Source organism: Centruroides sculpturatus, unplaced genomic scaffold (assembly GCF_000671375.1).
Source record: "Centruroides sculpturatus isolate CEXI.00-Female unplaced genomic scaffold, Cexi_2.0 scaffold329, whole genome shotgun sequence".
Taxonomy (NCBI): Eukaryota; Metazoa; Arthropoda; class Arachnida; order Scorpiones; family Buthidae; genus Centruroides; species Centruroides sculpturatus.
Window position 1 is genome coordinate 296,704 of NW_019384479.1, and position 19,396 is coordinate 316,099.

At 28.9% G+C, this 19,396-nt stretch overlaps 1 protein-coding gene across 4 annotated transcripts in view; it reads left to right on the top strand.

The window, feature by feature from the left end:
* The window catches only part of LOC111621405 (glutamate-gated chloride channel-like), a 133,903-nt gene that overhangs the window by 61,819 nt on the left and 52,688 nt on the right, over positions 1-19,396 (top strand). For all 4 annotated transcript variants that reach the window (XM_023363521.1, XM_023363519.1, XM_023363522.1 and 1 more), the window contains exon 2: positions 14,244-14,366. In XM_023363521.1, the coding sequence (XP_023219289.1) occupies positions 14,290-14,366 (77 nt within the window). In that variant the 5' untranslated portion in view covers positions 14,244-14,289. The remainder of the gene's footprint in view (positions 1-14,243; positions 14,367-19,396) is intronic.

Here is a 19,396-nt window from a genome sequence, read left to right on the forward strand (position 1 = left end):
ATAACATGTATCCGATGGAGATTAAAATTATACCAGAAACTTATTACTCTTACCTAAGACAAGGTATTTATAACAAGTGATATCGACTACATTAAAAGTTATTTATAATTGTTTGAAGGTATTTATTATGGATTTTCTCGTTTATTTATCTTTTAAAGATTCTTCATTATAAATTATTCATATCAATTTAAATTTAAAGTATCCGTTTGAAAAGTTGATTTTTCGAGCGAATACTTTAAAAGGAAATCGTCACGTTTTGTATGCAGTTTTAGATACGTTTTTAGGCACCTGTTTTGTTTCGATTTTTTCGAAAATTTTGGCTTCTTAAACACTTTCTGTTATCTTGGATGTTGATTACTTGCTAAATGCTTTTTTTGTGTGTGTGTGTGTTATGCAAAACTTTCCTAGAAGCACCCTCTAAAGCAGGGGTGTCCAACCCGCGGCCCAATAAACGTGTAAACAAAACCGACAAATTGTTTTATTTTATTTATTTTTTTATTTCAATTGCATAAACTCAAAAAAGAAGTTTCACAAAGCCGTAAACTTTTATACATATTTTATTTTTGAGTGAAAAGGAAATATTTTCAAATACTTGGAGATGTGTGAATGACGAAGGAATACTATATAAAGTTGGAGTTTTGACTCAAAGGATTATAGACCCAAGTTTAAGAAAAGGAGAGAAAGACCAAAAGATAAAAAGTAGTGAGAAAGGTTAAATAGACCTTTTGTTATGCAAATATTGACCCTTAATTTTCCAACCTTCCTCACTACTCTTTATATTTTGGCCTTTCTCTCCTTTTCTCAAATTTGTGTCTATAATCCTTTGAGTTCCAACTCCAGCATTGTAAGATTTGGCTACCCTTTTTTTAGTTTGGCGTAAAAATTATCATTTGGCGCATTGGCTACTTTCTGGGCTACATATTATTTATAAATATATAGTCGAATAAAAATGCACTTTAAAATGGTGTTTCGTCGTTTTTTTTATTAATTAGAGACCGAAATAAAACAAATATTTATGTTTTTCAAATAAATTTTTGTTTGTCTCCTTTATAATAAATGAATTTATCTATTTCTAAGTAAAAATTGAAAGTGTCTGTACAAGTAATTTTTTTAAATATCCTTTTTTCGTAATAAAGTTTCAATACTTATTACTATAATCTAGACACGTTAATCTTTAAATATACTAGTATATTTAAGGATTAGATCGCAAATATATTATATATACTTGTGGCCCAAAACGGCATGACTTCTTCCAATGTGGCCCAGAGGAACAAAAAGGTTGGACACCCCTACTCTAAAGCTTTTGCATAATTATATTTGCTGTTTATTCAACTGAGTATGTAATTCTTTCCACTGCAAAAAGTTCCTACAAATCATATAAAGCATTTAAATTTTATGATATTATTATATAAAAGCTTTCGCAGAAGCATTATTCTCAGCAGCATAAACAGCAAACAATTAATACGATTTAATTTTTCTAATTTCCATAATAAGCGCATCAATATTTATCCAAGGATAGCAAATTTGAAAGAAATATTAATGACTAACGTGACACTAATATTTCATAGAGTTTTGCCCTGACAATTAATAAAGAATAGCGCAAACCTTTGTAAATCATAATAAAAAAAAAAAAAATAGTGAACCGCTTTATGGTATAAATTAGTTCTGTTTTCGTGAAGAATAATGTCCGAAAGACTGTTTTGAAAGTTGCAAATCAGCAGAAATTACCTGAATGATTAATCGGGGAATGTTATTGTTAATGGAATGAATAATAACAGTTGTGATCGTCATTTGCAGAAAGTGAAGAGTATTTTAACGAAGACAGATGCTTAGTTTAAATAACAGTTTTGTCAGAGATCTGGATAAGTGACAAAGAACATGCTGTGAACGCAGCTGGAATCATTCTGCAGACCTCCCTAAGGATCTGCGATATCTCTGGGCATAGGATGCTTTGAAATATTCTCATCCAAACACGCTGAATTGCTCCTTAATCAAAATTTGCGATAATTTAAAAAAATATTTTAGGAGGTAAATTATGATACTACAAAGAAGTAAGTGTTTAATCTGAATAAGAGGATCATTTCGCTCAAGGAAATGATTTAAAGCTTATTTAAACTTAATAAATTTTTAAAATAATAGCTATAATTTTGTAATGTAATACTATGCCGCTTTTACGTATATTATAAAGTAAAAAATTTCATTAATAAAAAATTATTATTGCATTAAAGTAAATGAAAATACAGTTTGTTTACAGATTTCGTTAGACCATGAACTTAATACATTTCTATATCCATAAAACATCTCCAGTGGTGCATTATCCTATGGACAAAAAGAGCAATTGCCTGGGGCCCCAACACGGGGCCCCAAACCATTCTTTTATAAGAAAATGTTTACCCAAAAAAACATTCCCCCGAAGAAAAAAACGTCTGAAGACAAAACTGTATACCTCCTAATTCAAATACGCCTGGGCCTCACGATGATATAACACGACACTAAGCGTGTCCGTAGATGTTGGTAGCAGAAAAACTTGAAGAAAACAATTAAACCGCATATAATTTTTTTCAGTACAGTTGTCATCTTGATATCCACGACGTGTTTTAACACTCAATTAATTACTTTATAAGTCTGGACGTTTGTCTTGGATCTATTAAATTAAATCATCGAAAGGCAAAGTAATGAAGGTGAAAGAAGACAAAAATCCCCTCACTCGATAAGCACTGATTGTCCCGGTGATGAAATCCGCGACATTATCTAAAAGTGTAGAGATGGCGACCCTTCTTCATTAAGTCGTTGGATGGAAAGCCTTTAGGGCGCTGTCCATCTATCATCGTCAACTCGCAGCTTGTAATTGAGTCAATCAGTTTTCGCTTGGCGCCATCTTCTCTTTACTCTGCCAAATTATTTCCTCTATTTGCGGGTAATTCTTTAAATATTATTCTTCCATCCTTACTTCCTATCATTACTTTATATGTAAATAAATCTTAAGTATAATTTCAATCTCTGACGTTATTGTTTAAGATATATATATATATGTATTTATATATATATACCTATAGATATATGTAAATTTGAATTTAGGATGTGCACAGATTAGAGTTTATTAAGAACTCGACTCGTATACGTGATTTTAAATATAATTAACAATGTATCTTTCTCAGATATACAGTAGTATTTGATGAACCGATATAATTATGCTGTTTACTTTCGAATTATTATTGAAACGTGTCTTTGAAAACTAATTTTAGATTTTGTATGGCATCTTAGTCATTAAAATTCTTTAGAGAAAAATTATAAAACAATAATAATAATAATAATAAATAGCGATGATACGAAAGTTCTTAACATTTTTCTAGCTTTAATTATTGTATAGAATTGTACGTTTCGATTTAGAATGCTGTAAAAATTATCAGAGAATATAAAAAAAGGATGAAAGAACACACAAAGATTAGAGGAAGAATTAAGAAAATGGATGTAAGAAGTTATAAAATTTTGAAGGAAAACTCAGCTAAGCGAATGGAAGTTTATGATATAACCTAAATGTATATTCTGAATAGAAAATAATGATAAAATATTATTATACTTTAAAACTATATTATTTAAGTAAATAACTTTGTGATTTTAATATTATCCATTATAATTTTATAACAATTTTACAGTATTACATAAGTTAAAATATTGTATTATGTTATGCCATTAAATGCATTTGAAGGTTAAAGAGTCAACTGAAAAAAAATATGTTAATTAAACAATATTTTTTTTATATTTACAAATTAAGACACTCCTTAGCTGAAAAGTTCTTTTTAGTATTAAATTTTAAAAGTATAAAATAATTAATACATTATAGATGCTTTTACGATGATCTTTTACAGATATTAAAACTAATTATAAAGGATTTAGTAGTGATATATTATTAAAGAATGTCTAATAAAGCTTTATCACAAACAGACTGACTCATGGTATATTGAAGTCTGACAAAATTGTCAGAGTTCAATATATTTTTAGTTGCGGGCATGACGTAATATTTAATATTTAATCAAAGATTTTTTTATTAAAAGATTCTTGATATAAAAGAAGAAGAGAGAAGCGCAAAACGAAGAAATATTATTAAATTTTAGAAATAAAATTTTTTCCTAAAAAAAATGGTAACTTTATNAAAGATTTTTCGCTTTTTTAACGTCATTATCAGTAAATGTCTACTTTAAATTCGTTGATACGTTAGTTGTTGTGTAAATTTTGGAATAACCAAACTAAAGTTAGTGTGATTTTAGAATATCGATACAATCGGGGAAGGGATTTATATGAAAGGAAAGAAATCACGCAAAGATATCAAATTATAGTTAAGCCCAACGTTGTACTTTGATAATTTCTCAACCGAGACATAATTATATCGTGTATAATTCTCATTGAGTAAACCCACAAACAATACCGCCTCCGAAATTCGCCTTCTATTCCAGTAATTCATCCGCACTTTAATTTATAACAGTTGCTTCCAAATTATGTATTATGTATACTAAATCGACTAAATGTTGATTTAACCAAGAACTCGCCAGTAAAGAGATGTATACATTCGTCGGTTATGTAAATATTGCCAAATGTTATTCTTCCCTCGTTGCCAACATCTCAGTTAGTTAATTAAATACGAAGCTGCCGGTTAAGAACATAGATCGGCCTCTACAAGATAAAAGGCGAAACATAACATTGATTGAATTTCAAGCAGTAAGCAGCATCGGGTCTTGTCTCCAACTTTTCTCTTCCCGAGGCCTGCAAGCAGTTGTCACATCAATTTCCCAGTGGCCAGCTGTTACAACTTCCAGTCAACACAGTAGTTTAAGTGATTTCCAATATTGTTTCACAACGATCATTTCTTTTGCAACATTTTCTACAGTTGGTCAATGATGCATTTTTGTATACTTTCTCCATTTCTGTGTCTTTTTTTCGTGGTTAATTGGTACGACATTCCAATTCTTTCGACCTTATTGAATTGTTTTCAAACCGAAGTTCCATTGCTAAAATATTTAAATCGAATTAAAATATTAAAAACGTTACTTAACAATAACAAAATTATCAGATCCATATAATTAAACTGCAATTTTAAAAAATTGTAGACTACTGTATGTCTGTTCGCCCTTCTTTAATATTGAGATAATGTTAGACAGATGTATGTAGAGATAGAAAACCTCAATTAACTATATACAAACATCACTTGATTTCAATTCAAAAATGTTCTCCTTAATGGTATTAAATAGATGACCGGCACGACTCCGTTGTTATGAGGAAAAGTATGATGTACAGGAACAAGACACTACTAGTTTGAGATCGAGAACATATATTTTAAAATTCATAATTTTTGTTTTACTCTCCTCGATCTTCTCCATACCAACATCGCGGAAGAGATTTGCATGAAAGAAGAAGAAAAATGAGAAAAAGAGCAGATTTCTAGGTGCGGGAGTGTTGTGCAATCGTCGATAAAAGCCACATGATTACTTCCCACCTCTTTCAATTGCGACCTACTTAGGAGATAAAGTGAACATTCTCCACACTGGAGTATAGATAATATATACTATCTACAACATTACAGTCCATTAGAACCACACTGGAGCATTGTATAAACTAAGTAATCTAAACGTAGTTAATAAGTCAATAGATTTACGTTAATAACTTAAATAGAATCGAGTGGGGGGAGGAGAAAAAAAAAACGAAGATAGGAAAGTTGGTAAAAGTTTCGAGTTTCGAGTGGGTTAGTCGAAAGATGTCATTTGAAGTGTTAAGTTCTGACATTCAAGAAACGCATCTCCCTTTTCGGTTTATCTATTGTAGACTAAGGAGCTCTCTTGTTTTCTATTCTGCGCATCTCATCTCGGACACATTGAGACGTTGCCATAGCGACATCACGAAATTACGAGTGGAAAGGTGGAGACGGATGACACCTTTGCATGCCTACCTGACGAAATACGTGACAGTTTGGACTTGAACAAAATCATACGGAATTAGTGTCAAATTATTAATGAGTGCCTCTCGTAAGCATTCGCAGACATTTTAAGGTTAACGTGTACCATCTGTGTACCGAAAATTGATTAGAAGCAAAAGAGCGTTGTTAACTAGAAAATTATGCTCGTCTCTTTTGTATTACAAACGTGAAAATTTAAGGAAAAAACACACACACACACACACACACACACACACACACAACATCCCTCTATTATATCGAGTAATAAATTTAATACTTAAGAAGCTTCGTAAAAATAATACGAATATGCAACTTTTAAATCGATCCGTTTTTAAGTGGTGAAATAATTTGAAGGATCCCACTTTAAGTTGTTTATCCGTAATATATATATTTTTTTCCACTTCTCGAATAAAGTACTCCCGGAAATTATTTGTTTAAGTCAGAAAATATATATATATATATATATATATATACATACCGTTCAAGGCTAGCGGAAGTGACAGATCAATAGAAGAATCATTAGCAATATGGCATCCAATTATAACTCGTGTCCGTATAACCGTAATGGGAATAAGTTTGCTTTTTATAGAAACGACATATTAGGATCAGCAGGTCACGTACAAGTTCACCAGGAAATGATTTTTATGAGATTTGCCACTTATATAAAAATGTATCACCGGTTAGTTTCCTCATTTTCACCCAGAGGAGGTTCGGTTTCTATAAGATGAAGGAGAAAAATGACAAAATAGATCGTTTAGATGAAGTTCTTCACCGGAAAGGCTGCTTTTTACGTCACCAATAATGAAAATTTGAGTCATCCCTTTTATGTTCCACTCGGCTGCTGTGTAGACGAGCTCTTCCCTCTTCTCTCTTGGCTCATTCAACAAAAGCGTTAACTTCCCCCCCCTCTACTGTCTTTAATTTTGGATTTAATTCTGTTGCTTCGCTCGTAGACACCACTTAAAATTTTTCAGGTAGTAGTAAAATTTTATAATTAAATGTTTTGAGAAAGAAAAGGTTTTTTTTAAAAAAAAACTCTTCAAACAGATCATTGATTTACACATTTATAAGCTGCACATATTAATATATCTTTCGTTAGTCTGATCATGTTGTAAAATTAATATTTATGAAAATATATCATAACTTAGTCGCAATATTGTATGATTATTATCTGATTAAAGTGATGTAAGTTATGAGTAAAAGCAAACCAGCGAGACTGTAAACATCTTTATAGAAGATCCTGTTATTATTGAATGGAGAAAGAAGAAATTCCATGGTTCCAATTATAGAAAATTATGATAGAAACTACATTATTCTTTAATTAAAATCAAAGACAACAACTAATTTTCTTCATTAAATAAACGAAACAAACTTGCCTGTAATAATTAAAAGTGCATAAAATCTATCCATAAGTTATTCTTATCATTTAATAACGTGCTTCGTACAAAGATAAACTTATAACAACTCAATTGAATTCGCAAACAAATATTTAATGTAGTAATATTAACATCGTATTACATAGNTTATTTCATATTCAAAATAACTTCTAAAGGTTAATATTTATAGAGTCATCATTCGTCAATAAATTTATTATTTGGATCTTTCAGAAGATTTAACTTATTAAAAATAATATAATGTCGAATGGCTGTCAGCGAGATATAGTGATGGAGAAGGTGAAGAAGCGTTTCTAGATAAAAGGAATGATTCCATACTCGTAAACTCACTATCTATTATTGGTAAATTTACAGCCATGTTTCTTTGAAGATGCCCACAGGCAACTATTTTTTAGAGATTTATAGTTTCCTCATATATAAGTTACCACTTTTAGATGTTGTAGCAGCGAGTTATAAGCTATTGCTCTCTCTCCATAATGTCCAATCACATATATTCCAATAGAGATTATTTATAGTAAATATATATCGTAAAATATGTTTTAATTTTATTTATACGTATAACGTACTCATTAGTTTTATTTTAAAACCATCTCCATCTTGTTGCACTTGCGTATATCATTCTGATAACATAAGTTATTACTTATTCTGTCTCTAACTCTCACTTCATACCTCATCTTTATTTTCTAATGTTTCCAGTTGATAATGATATATAACAGTATTCTATCCATTCTGTATTATTAAAACAACAAATATTTCTTCTTCACTCTTTAATATAGAATCTTATCTGCTTCATCATTATCTACACAATAAAAATTCATTCTTTCTTAACCGAGTAATTTATCATCTTTACGTTTTTACGAGCTGCTCGATTTTTTTTTCTTATCTTTTAAAACTCTTCAATATTTTAGAAAGATTTTTTATCATATTTTTAATTTGACAGTTGTATCAAACGAAGGACAAGTTGAAAATTTTTCGTTTATTTCTACTAAATATTTATAGTCATTTCTCGTCGAACAGGATAGAAGCTACCATGTCTTTTCTACAAACCTTCTCCTTTATTCTAACAAGGCGACCTTTTTCCTCTTGTTGCTATAGCTACCTGTCCGAGGGATGCTGAGTACTATACGTTACTATAGCAACGGAAAAATTTCTGGTTTGTCCAAACATCAGTGAAGATCACCAGTGATGAAAAGACCTTACAAAATCGATTAGGAGATCTGTCCTGTTTCTAACCAAAGATCGTTCTATTTGACTACATTTTCCGCGGGAAGTGAAAATATCTTTTCTATTCATCACTTGCCATCCATTTGTAACGTTTTGCAATCAATATTAGTCCCGTATTATCAGTTAAAATTAAAATATTTTAATTTAACTTGAGCTTCCTTCACTTTGTATACTCTGCAAGATGAAATAGATGAAGGATTTTAATTGGTTTTCTAATAGTTTCCTGATTATATTCTAAGAATCTTTAACTGAATAGTTACTTATATATTCTGTGAATCCTGTAATATTGCTATATTTTGAAGTTCCCGAATCTTCCAACAATAAAGAAGGATTTAGAATATCTTAGAGTTTCCGATTCTATTCGAGTGGCGTAGAATTGTGGTACATTATAGACCGAACAGATCTTGATCATCTTGAAAATGGATTAATCCTGAAAGTTTCGACATAATAAATAATTCCTTTCAATAGCGAAGTGAGGTATATTATACGAGTGTTGTGCATCTTTTATAAGTCGGCCTATTTGAAGATATTTATCTATATCAAACATAATTCAAGTCAAAGAATTCTTAACACACCCACACATCACGGGAATTAGACTTACTTCATGGCTTAGCTGGGGAGGACTTAAGGGAGTTTTCATATCGAATGAACTGAGAGATGACAATGTCTTTTAGCTGTGGTAAAAGAAAAGCTAAAGGTGAATCGAGGAAGTCCGATGACAGCAACAATTTCCGTTAATCACTACTAGCCATCAGACCTGAAGATCTCTTGGTTTAATTAGGAAACAAGCTACTGTTCGGCAAGCAAATGTAATTGTTGTTCTTCCCTCTTATTTATTTTGAAATAGATAGACAGTATTTTATTTTAAAGCGTTTTTGAATTTAGTTGTTTGAGTGAGAAGATAAATTCTTTTTTTCTCCTTGACAAAGAAAAACTAGTAATTTGTTAATAGAAATTGGGCTTATTTAACAAATTCTCTTTTAAATTTTCACTTAATCTTTTCAATTAAAGAAAAAATTAATGATGTAACAGAGTAGTCTTCCTATAACACGCTAGATAAACTTAAAATGAATTACAGTCGACCTCCCTATAACACTGTTGATTTTTCCATTTTATATGAATTCCATGTTGTACGAGTCACTTAGATTTTACAAATACGTGTGCCGGACTGTGAACAGCTCGCGTATTTATAAAATCTAAGTGACTCGTACAACATGGAATTCATATAAAACGGAAAAATCAACAGTGTTATAGGGGGTCGACTGGGTATTAAAAATATTACAGCCAAAATACTCATTTAACTTGTTGAATAAACATAAAATATGCATTTAATTTATGTAAAATAGATTGATAATTTAATATTAAATCAAGCTTTTTAACACTTTTAATTTTATTATAATAAATATATTTATAATAGTCATTATACTGAAAAAAAATATGTTAATTAAACAATATTTTTTTTATATTTACAAATTAAGACACTCCTTAGCTGAAAAGTTCTTTTTAGTATTAAATTTTAAAAGTATAAAATAATTAATACATTATAGATGCTTTTACGATGATCTTTTACAGATATTAAAACTAATTATAAAGGATTTAGTAGTGATATATTATTAAAGAATGTCTAATAAAGCTTTATCACAAACAGACTGACTCATGGTATATTGAAGTCTGACAAAATTGTCAGAGTTCAATATATTTTTAGTTGCGGGCATGACGTAATATTTAATATTTAATCAAAGATTTTTTTATTAAAAGATTCTTGATATAAAAGAAGAAGAGAGAAGCGCAAAACGAAGAAATATTATTAAATTTTAGAAATAAAATTTTTTCCTAAAAAAAATGTAACTTTATCATCGAATGAATATGTAGCATTGATTTAGCCTTGTAAAATTTTGAATTAAACACGTTTTCTATACAAAATTTTTAACATTTAAACTGTTTTAAATTATAAAAAGTTTGTATTGTTTTAAAGGGAATTTTTTAAAAAAATTTCGGTGATCAAAACAGACTACAAAGAAAGGTCGGTTTTCTTTGTATTTCAGAATAGTAAAAGTGTATTTCTCCGTCAGATTTAATCCTTAATTTTAATGTAAACTTGTTTATAATTTTTAAGACATTTTAATTCGATTAATAATCTGTTACACAGATTATATGCAAGCGATGAAATTCAAAGAATTTCCTCACTTTCATATAAAAATTAATTTGGTCAATACTTTAATAGCTTATTTTATTTTAAAAAATATATATTAAAAAGATTGTTTAATAATAATAATTTTCTTTTCAAATTCAGATTTAGTTTTCTTCTTTCACTTTCAAAGCTTATCGTAATAATAGAAAGACAATAATGTAACGTGGAAATAAAGTGATACGAAAAAAGTAACATTTTAAAAATAAAGCTGGAATTAAAGATAGAGTCGTCAAAACAAGGAGATTGCAATCACCAATAGAATCTCAACCTCAAACATAGACATTTCTCTGACAGATGCACAGTCAAGCTGTATAAAACTCCCAGAGGGAGAGGAGTTACAATCCCACCAACAGCGGTCGATCCAACTCTTGAGACCGTACGTCAGTAACCATTAATTTGCCCGTGACTGATGCTTCAGCTCTTCTCCCCGTCATACGTCTGTTTACGCCTGCTTTTCGCTAAGTGACGACCATAGCAGCCTCTCGCCTGTAAAGACGTCTTTATTGCACTACTACCTAGTTATGCCGATAAGTCTGATGTACAGGGGATTCAATGCGAGCATTCAATGGATAGTGAATTATGTAAAGCATCCCTGAAGACTATCTCGCGGTAGTCGTTGTCACTCAAGTGATATATTTTCAAGCTTTTTTTTTTTCTTTTAACTTGCTAAATTTTTAAAATTTATTTTAAAATTCCTTTTTATTTATAAATTTAAATAAAATTATCTGAAACAGTCGTCGTATTTCCCCACTTTCATCCAAGATAAAACGTTGACAAACTTAGATGTGAGGAAAAGCTTACTAAAAACTTATTTGATAATTATAAAATAAATAAAATTAAAGTGATAATAATTATATAACGATGATAGAATATAAAGTTATGTTTTAGAAACAATGAAAAACAAATAGAATAGATTAAAAATAGGATTAAGAAGTGATAAAATAATCGTGTGTGTGGCTTAATAAGAAAAATATAAATGAAGAATAAAGGCATTAAGATGAGTTTTTCTTCTGTTAGACAAACTAGATAATCGAATATCTAGAAAGAAATCTGATTCCAACAGTCATTTAGAGATCAGAATAAATCTTACAGTAATCCTACTCACTAACAAAAAAAACCAATCTTTATTGGTGAGGCACGATATAATAGAGAGAATCACTGAATTGAGTTGCCACTTTAAGCAAGTCGCCTCATATCCACCAACATTGGTATCCTTTAGCCTCTTGGGAGAAAGGAACCACTATCTCTCTGCTTGCAATCTCACAACTTCATTATACAAGGGACCTTGTATTAAGACGATGTATCACGTGACTCAAGCTAGGAATGGGGCCCGATTGACTCACGGATAACGGTACCGAGGATCCGATAGTTGCCATAGCAACGATTTAATGGGGTCCGAGTTGACAGGATGCCGTAAAAGGCAACTCTAGGAAACCCCTGTCATTGTTCTCATTGTGTCACGTGATAAAGAATTACTTTATTGTTAAATGAATGGATTTTTTTTGTTTTTTTTTTTAATCACGGCATAAACGAATCGCAATTTCTACACTGAAAATATTACAAAAGTTTATCTAAATTTATTTAGGTTATAAAATATAAAAATATATGCTACATTTGACAAGAATAAATCGACTTCGTTTACTACGAAACTTAACCATTTATGTATTTATATATATATACCTATAGATATATGTAAATTTGAATTTAGGATGTGCACAGATTAGAGTTTATTAAGAACTCGACTCGTATACGTGATTTTAAATATAATTAACAATGTATCTTTCTCAGATATACAGTAGTATTTGATGAACCGATATAATTATGCTGTTTACTTTCGAATTATTATTGAAACGTGTCTTTGAAAACTAATTTTAGATTTTGTATGGCATCTTAGTCATTAAAATTCTTTAGAGAAAAATTATAAAACAATAATAATAATAATAATAAATAGCGATGATACGAAAGTTCTTAACATTTTTCTAGCTTTAATTATTGTATAGAATTGTACGTTTCGATTTAGAATGCTGTAAAAATTATCAGAGAATATAAAAAAAGGATGAAAGAACACACAAAGATTAGAGGAAGAATTAAGAAAATGGACGTAAGAAGTTATAAAATTTTGAAGGAAAACTCAGCTAAGCGAATGGAAGTTTATGATATAACCTAAATGTATATTCTGAATAGAAAATAATGATAAAATATTATTATACTTTAAAACTATATTATTTAAGTAAATAACTTTGTGATTTTAATATTATCCATTATAATTTTATAACAATTTTACAGTATTACATAAGTTAAAATATTGTATTATGTTATGCCATTAAATGCATTTGAAGGTTAAAGAGTCATGATGTAATATGTGTTTATTTGATATAAACAAGAATAAATATTTAGAAAAAAAGTAATATTAGAAAATAAAAATTATTAAGTGTAATATTTACAATAAAAATAATAGTTTATTTGTAATACTTTGTCAATATAAGATAGATTAATATGTTATTACAGAGTTAAATAAATAAAAACGAATAAGATAAATTGCGGAAGTTCAAAATGGGAATCAATAGATAATGAAATAAACCGGAAATAATCTATTTTAACACATTTATTCATAGAAAATTTTTTTTTTAAAGTCTCCTTATTGAATATTTAATCATTTCTAGATATCACCCACCCTTTCATTTTAAAAATTTATCATAAGAAGAATTTTAATTACAGAATCAGTATTTAAATAGAATTTTTCTGGTAATTACTAATTAAATTGAAATATTTTCGTAAAGCTAAGATTATTCTCTGTCTCTTTTATGCAGTATATATTAATAAACATATATGTTTTGATGATAAATGTGTGAAATAGTAAGGAAAGAAGATTCTTCCCCTGGATGTCAGCCGCCCTGTCGGGTCGCAGGGTTAATTACTGTACAGGTCTGAGACCTTTATGTCAGCAATCAACTCGTCATTTGAACCCCACGAAAGTATCTAATCCAGTTCAAATGTGGTCGGATTAATGGGGAGGGAAAAAATTAATTAACATTTTCATCCCTCTTCCTTCCCCTTTGTTGTACGAAGAGAACAGATGAATAGATTGGACGGGATGCGGATCGGTTTACCAAAATTATTTCATAACCGAATTCTAGTTATTTTTACCAAGAGAAAGATGCACAAAGCGAAAGCTGATTAGAAATTTCCTCTTTATTTTACAGATAACATTATATATATATTTGGAATATGTTTTTTTTTTTAATTTATTATTTATAATTATCTTTTGCCTTCCATTTAAAAGTCTGTAATTACGTCTAACGATTAGGAATTTACTGTGGAGATTAAATATATATATATATATATATATTTGCCTTCAAAAAACGTTGTGTTAATTAACGCTACGTACTGTATTTTTTATTGAAAAGAATCTAAATTATTTACAAGAATATATATATTATTTTCGAAATTATCATTTAAAATACATATATATTTTTCTATTTTGTAGGTGCGAACAGACACCGGTAGACTGCTTCGTCACCTAATTGAACACCATGGCGACCCAGAGATATCGGCACCTCCTCTGGGTGGTGTGGGTATTCCTTCTCTTCCAGGGAGCTCAAGGGGTTAGGTAAGTGTTTTTAATTTAAAATTATAAATTCTTAGTAAATTCAAGCATTAATATACATAGATAATCATACGTTGTGTATCGCTCTTAACACCGAGAACGTGTACGTTTATGTGTTTAGTTTCATTAAAGTGTTAAAAATATAATTGATTTCATATATAATTATCGCTAGATAGCACTAGAATTAAGAAACATCTTAAGGTTTTTCATATTATTTTCTTGTTTTTTATTAGATTTAATTAGTTGTAAATAACATCTGTAAAATAGACTTTTAAATTCAATTGTTTGAATTTTATAACCGTCGATGGTATTATCCTTTGCTATTTTTAGGATGATGTGAGGTTATTTACCAGTTTAAAACTTAAACGTTAGTGCTATTACATTTCAATTTTTAAGAGAAACTGCCTCTTATATGTCACTCAGCTACACATACTTGTCACGAAGTTTCTCTGGCAAAAAATCGAATTAATAAAGGAGAATAAGGAATCCATTGTCGACAATATTAGATGCATAAATTTCGTGTTTAATTCCAACACTTCATTATCCAGTTATGTCGTTCTTTGTTCCTTTTATCTACTAAAAACCACAAGTAATATAGAAACGCCTCCAGCTATATTTAAACAACTAATCTGAAGAATATATAAAGATTTCTCTTCGCATAAATTAAACTGTGCTAATTGCGAGTTTTAACATAAATATTCTCCTTAAAATTTGTATTTTTCTTAAATTTATAGGAAAGAAAAAAAAACCCATAAAAGTTAAATAAAAATTTTTTTAATTGCCAATTTTATTGAATATCTTACGTTTTCACATCATATATTCAACCTATTGGCTTTTAATAGTAGAATAAATAAAGATTTTGTTAACTGTACTGTTAAAAATGAAGATTATTTCATATTATTATTATTTCAGAGTTAATTTTTAAATACTAATTATTACACTTATATTAACATTAAAATACAGTCGACCCCCTATAACACTGTTGATTTTTCCGTTTTATATGAATTCCATGTTGTACGAGTCTCTTAGATTTTACAGATACGTGTGTCGGGCTGTGAACGGCTCACGTATTTGTAAAATTCAAGTGACTCGTACAACATGGAATTCATATAAAACGGAAAAATCAACAGTGTTATAGGGGGTCGACTTGTAAATATTTCTTTTCTTATCCCCTATTAATAGCATCTCAAGTTTTAATTTGAAATTTTACTAATTTTTTTTTAATGAAAATTCTAAATGATATAGATTATACTTATATAATTTTTTTATTATTTTATTATTCTTTATTTTATTTATCGATTGATAAAAGAGAATTTCTTGATTGAATTCCTGGATCCTATTTATTTCTATTTCGTTCATTATCAATTGACAAATGACCTTTCCAAGATCAAAGGGATAAACTGCCTTTTTCGGGGCAATTGTACTTCATTCTTCTTACAAAACAACAAAATTTTTGCTTGACAATTTTTTATTCTTGAGCAGGTGTTTACAATTTTTCTTCGGTTGATGAATAAATCTTTACTCGTTCTTTTTAGTATTATATTATTTTGGTTAGAAAAAAAAACATACATTATTCTCTCATATTTTCTATTGAAAAAAAAAATATATATATATATATTTTACTCAGAATCTGATAAAAGTGATTTCCACAATCAGCTTTAAGTAGCTCTATAAAAATGACAATAAAGATATTGATAATAAATCTTTTATACTATTGATGTCATTCTTTTAAAAATCATTCATCATTTAATTGAAATTTCTGAGAAAGAAAGAAAAATGATCTTATATAAAGCCATTAAGATAATATTTTCAAAACTTATATAATATAATTTTTCCAAAGAAGAATGATGTTATTTTACCTGAAATTAATACAATAATGTTTATAAAAAATGTAAATTCTCGTATAAAAAATATTTTTTAAAACCATTTTAAAATTTTTTTATTTAATTTTATTATATATGAAGTAGTTTAAAACAAATATTTAAGATTTTTAATATATTATTAAATATTTAATAGTTTATTAGATTTAAATAACGTTATTGTTTAAATAAAATAAGTTAAATAAATGAATTTATAAGTTTTAATAAAAGAAATTCAAATATTCTTTTGTTGTATAGCTTTCAATTTTCTTTTAATAATTCTTAATACTGAAAATTATAAAGTAATTGGACAGAATCAGATTTTAAAAGAGAACTTCACACAATANAAAAAAAAAAAAAAATATAGTGGATTATTAATTCTTGAAAAATAGATTTAAAATTCCAAACCCGTTTGGTAAGAGACGAATTTTAAAAAATATTTATAATATCGAACGAAATTAAAAATCTAAACACGTACGATTAAGAGAGAAATGTGTTTAAATCCTCACTTAAGATCGAGATTTTTGCATTTAAAATATTCCTATTAATATCAATGTTAATACTGTTAGAAATTCGATTTAATTTAGAGATTGTAAATCCGTGTTTAAATTATATTTAAATTTACTATCGAAAAATTGGATAATTTGTTTTATTTTCTTTTTTTAAATAAAATACAGTCGACCACCCCTATAACGCGGTAGATACGTTCCATTTTATAATAATTTCGCGTTGTAGGAATCCTTAAATATATGAGCCAATCACAGCCCGGCACGTGTGCAGTTTATGGATTACGGCTGTTTGAAACGTTTTCTTCCATAAAATTAATCGATTCTAGACTAATTTGACTCAACATTTCCAAAACACGTATAAATTTTTGGGAATAATCCATATAAACTATGCTATAAACAAAAAAATTGTAGGATTACTTACCGAGTGTGCACAGCTCGACGACGCCATTGCTTAAGCTTGTTTTCGTCGCGGAGCAGCGCACCAAACGGAGTAAGCGTTTTCTGATAAGTTATTTTTCTGCGAAAAATTAGTTGAACTTTGGACGATGTGTCCAAAGTTCAACTAATTTTAATAGAAATTAATAGAAATAATTTTTATGGCTGTTAAATAAATGTTTTTTTCACAAGAAATGTATAAATTTACAGTACTGTATTAGACTTACAGTACCTAATTTAGGCCTATATACTGTACAGACGCTAGTAAACTCAACTTACCCGCCTAAACTCTCCGTAGCGTGTAAGTAGTTCGGCTGCTTGTCCACTATTGGTCCAGATTCGACCAATCCTGTCGCGACACGAGTCGGCGATGACGTTTTACCGCATTTTACGAGTCTCTTTTAGCGTCTTTATACGAATACGGTCGCAATTTTTTCTCCGCAATATACGAATCCGCGTTGTAGGAGGGATCGACTGTAAATGATCTTATTTTATGGTCTAGATAATACTTAATTTTATTGAAAAATCAAGAAATAAAATGTCGTAGTGCATTTTGAATGTATAAAGGGAGTATTTTGGGAGGGAAAAATTATATAAAAGTCTAGTAGTGACTTCGTGGGGTCAAAACAAATTTGAATCTACTACTGTGTTGACTTCAAGCATTTCTCTTCGAGGAAAGATTACTTTGAGGGCCCCTGTTGGTGGGGGCCCTAGGAAATTTCCCTTTTTGCTCATAGGATAACATGCCACTAAGGTGTAACTGATCTACACATAAATACCATAGCCTAGTTACAATGTATTAAATATTAAATATTTATTTTAATATTAACTATTTGAATATTTAAATACATTACAACAATATAAATCGATATTATTTATTTTTTATTTTTTAAATTAAATATTACAGATAATATAGAATTAAACTACTTCTTGATGCATTTATTCAATAAAAGGATCTTCTTAGAAATTTACCATAAATAAAATTTTCATATAAATTTATTTAAATAACACTTTAAAAAGTTATTAATAATAAATATTAAAACATGTATTAAAATACATAAATGTGGAAATTTTTAACACATATTTACATAGATAAAAAAATATATATATTTTATTTATTTTCAACGTTTCTAGGGCATTATTTAGATTATATTTTGATTAATTTAAAATAATGTAGGTAATATATTAACAAAACTTTATTTTAAATAGATGCAAATAATGTTCCTTCAACTGAATAGCTTAAATAAGTAGCTGTAATTTAAATAGTTAACAGACTATATAACTTAGCTGATAAATTTTATTTATCTACACTTTAATAATTTAAATTAACTAAACACATTCATATCTATGAAGGAAATTATAAAGAATATATTTAGTTTTTAAAGGAGATGATGCATGCTTTTAAATACACATCTTTCCCTATGTAATAATAGATGAAAATAATATAAATTGAGTGTAAATAATCTTTTGGATTATTAAAAAAGACTACTGTTGACTTCCAGAAATATTTACATAGACAAAAGAAACTGTCTTGAAAATTAAAATACATTAAAACAGTAAAAATAATTAGGAGAAGGTGGTGCAAGATGGGGTCATGGGGTAAGACGGGGACGTCTGTTTATTTGTGGTTAATGCGCTTTTATCTAGCTGCTATTTGGGGAACTAAATGTCTACCTCGAAAGGGATCATCGAGCGAGAGAACGTCCAAATCGCTCTCTTTGTTTGGAAGTAAGATACGTTTTTCATGTTTCAACAATACCTCATCTAATTTTATGCCTGCTAAAAGTTTCTACAGAGTAAGTATCATTGTGAACTTTTACATTACCTTTCAGATGAAGATATTATGGTATTCGAAGTAACCTTTAAGACTGTAATTGTTTAGTTTTGAAATGAAGTTTACCTGTGTTTGCAGTCAATATAAAAAGTACATTGGGGGCAAGATGGGGTACCTATCTAGCCCCAGGTTGACCATGAATATGGCCTATGAATCCAGAAGTATTTTTGGATGCAGACTTTATTGCTGCAGAGACGACAAAAAGTCCCCTTCAGCAAGGATAGGCCTAACAAGAAACAAAAGACAAATGACACAGAATGCCTCTATTGTAAAGTGTTAAACTATACTCTGTATCTAAAGAGAGTTGGACTAAATGTAGCCGTTGTGATAAATAAGCACACTGTTCTTGTGCCAATATTGAAGAAAACGACAGTTTAACCATTTTAATTTGTCCTT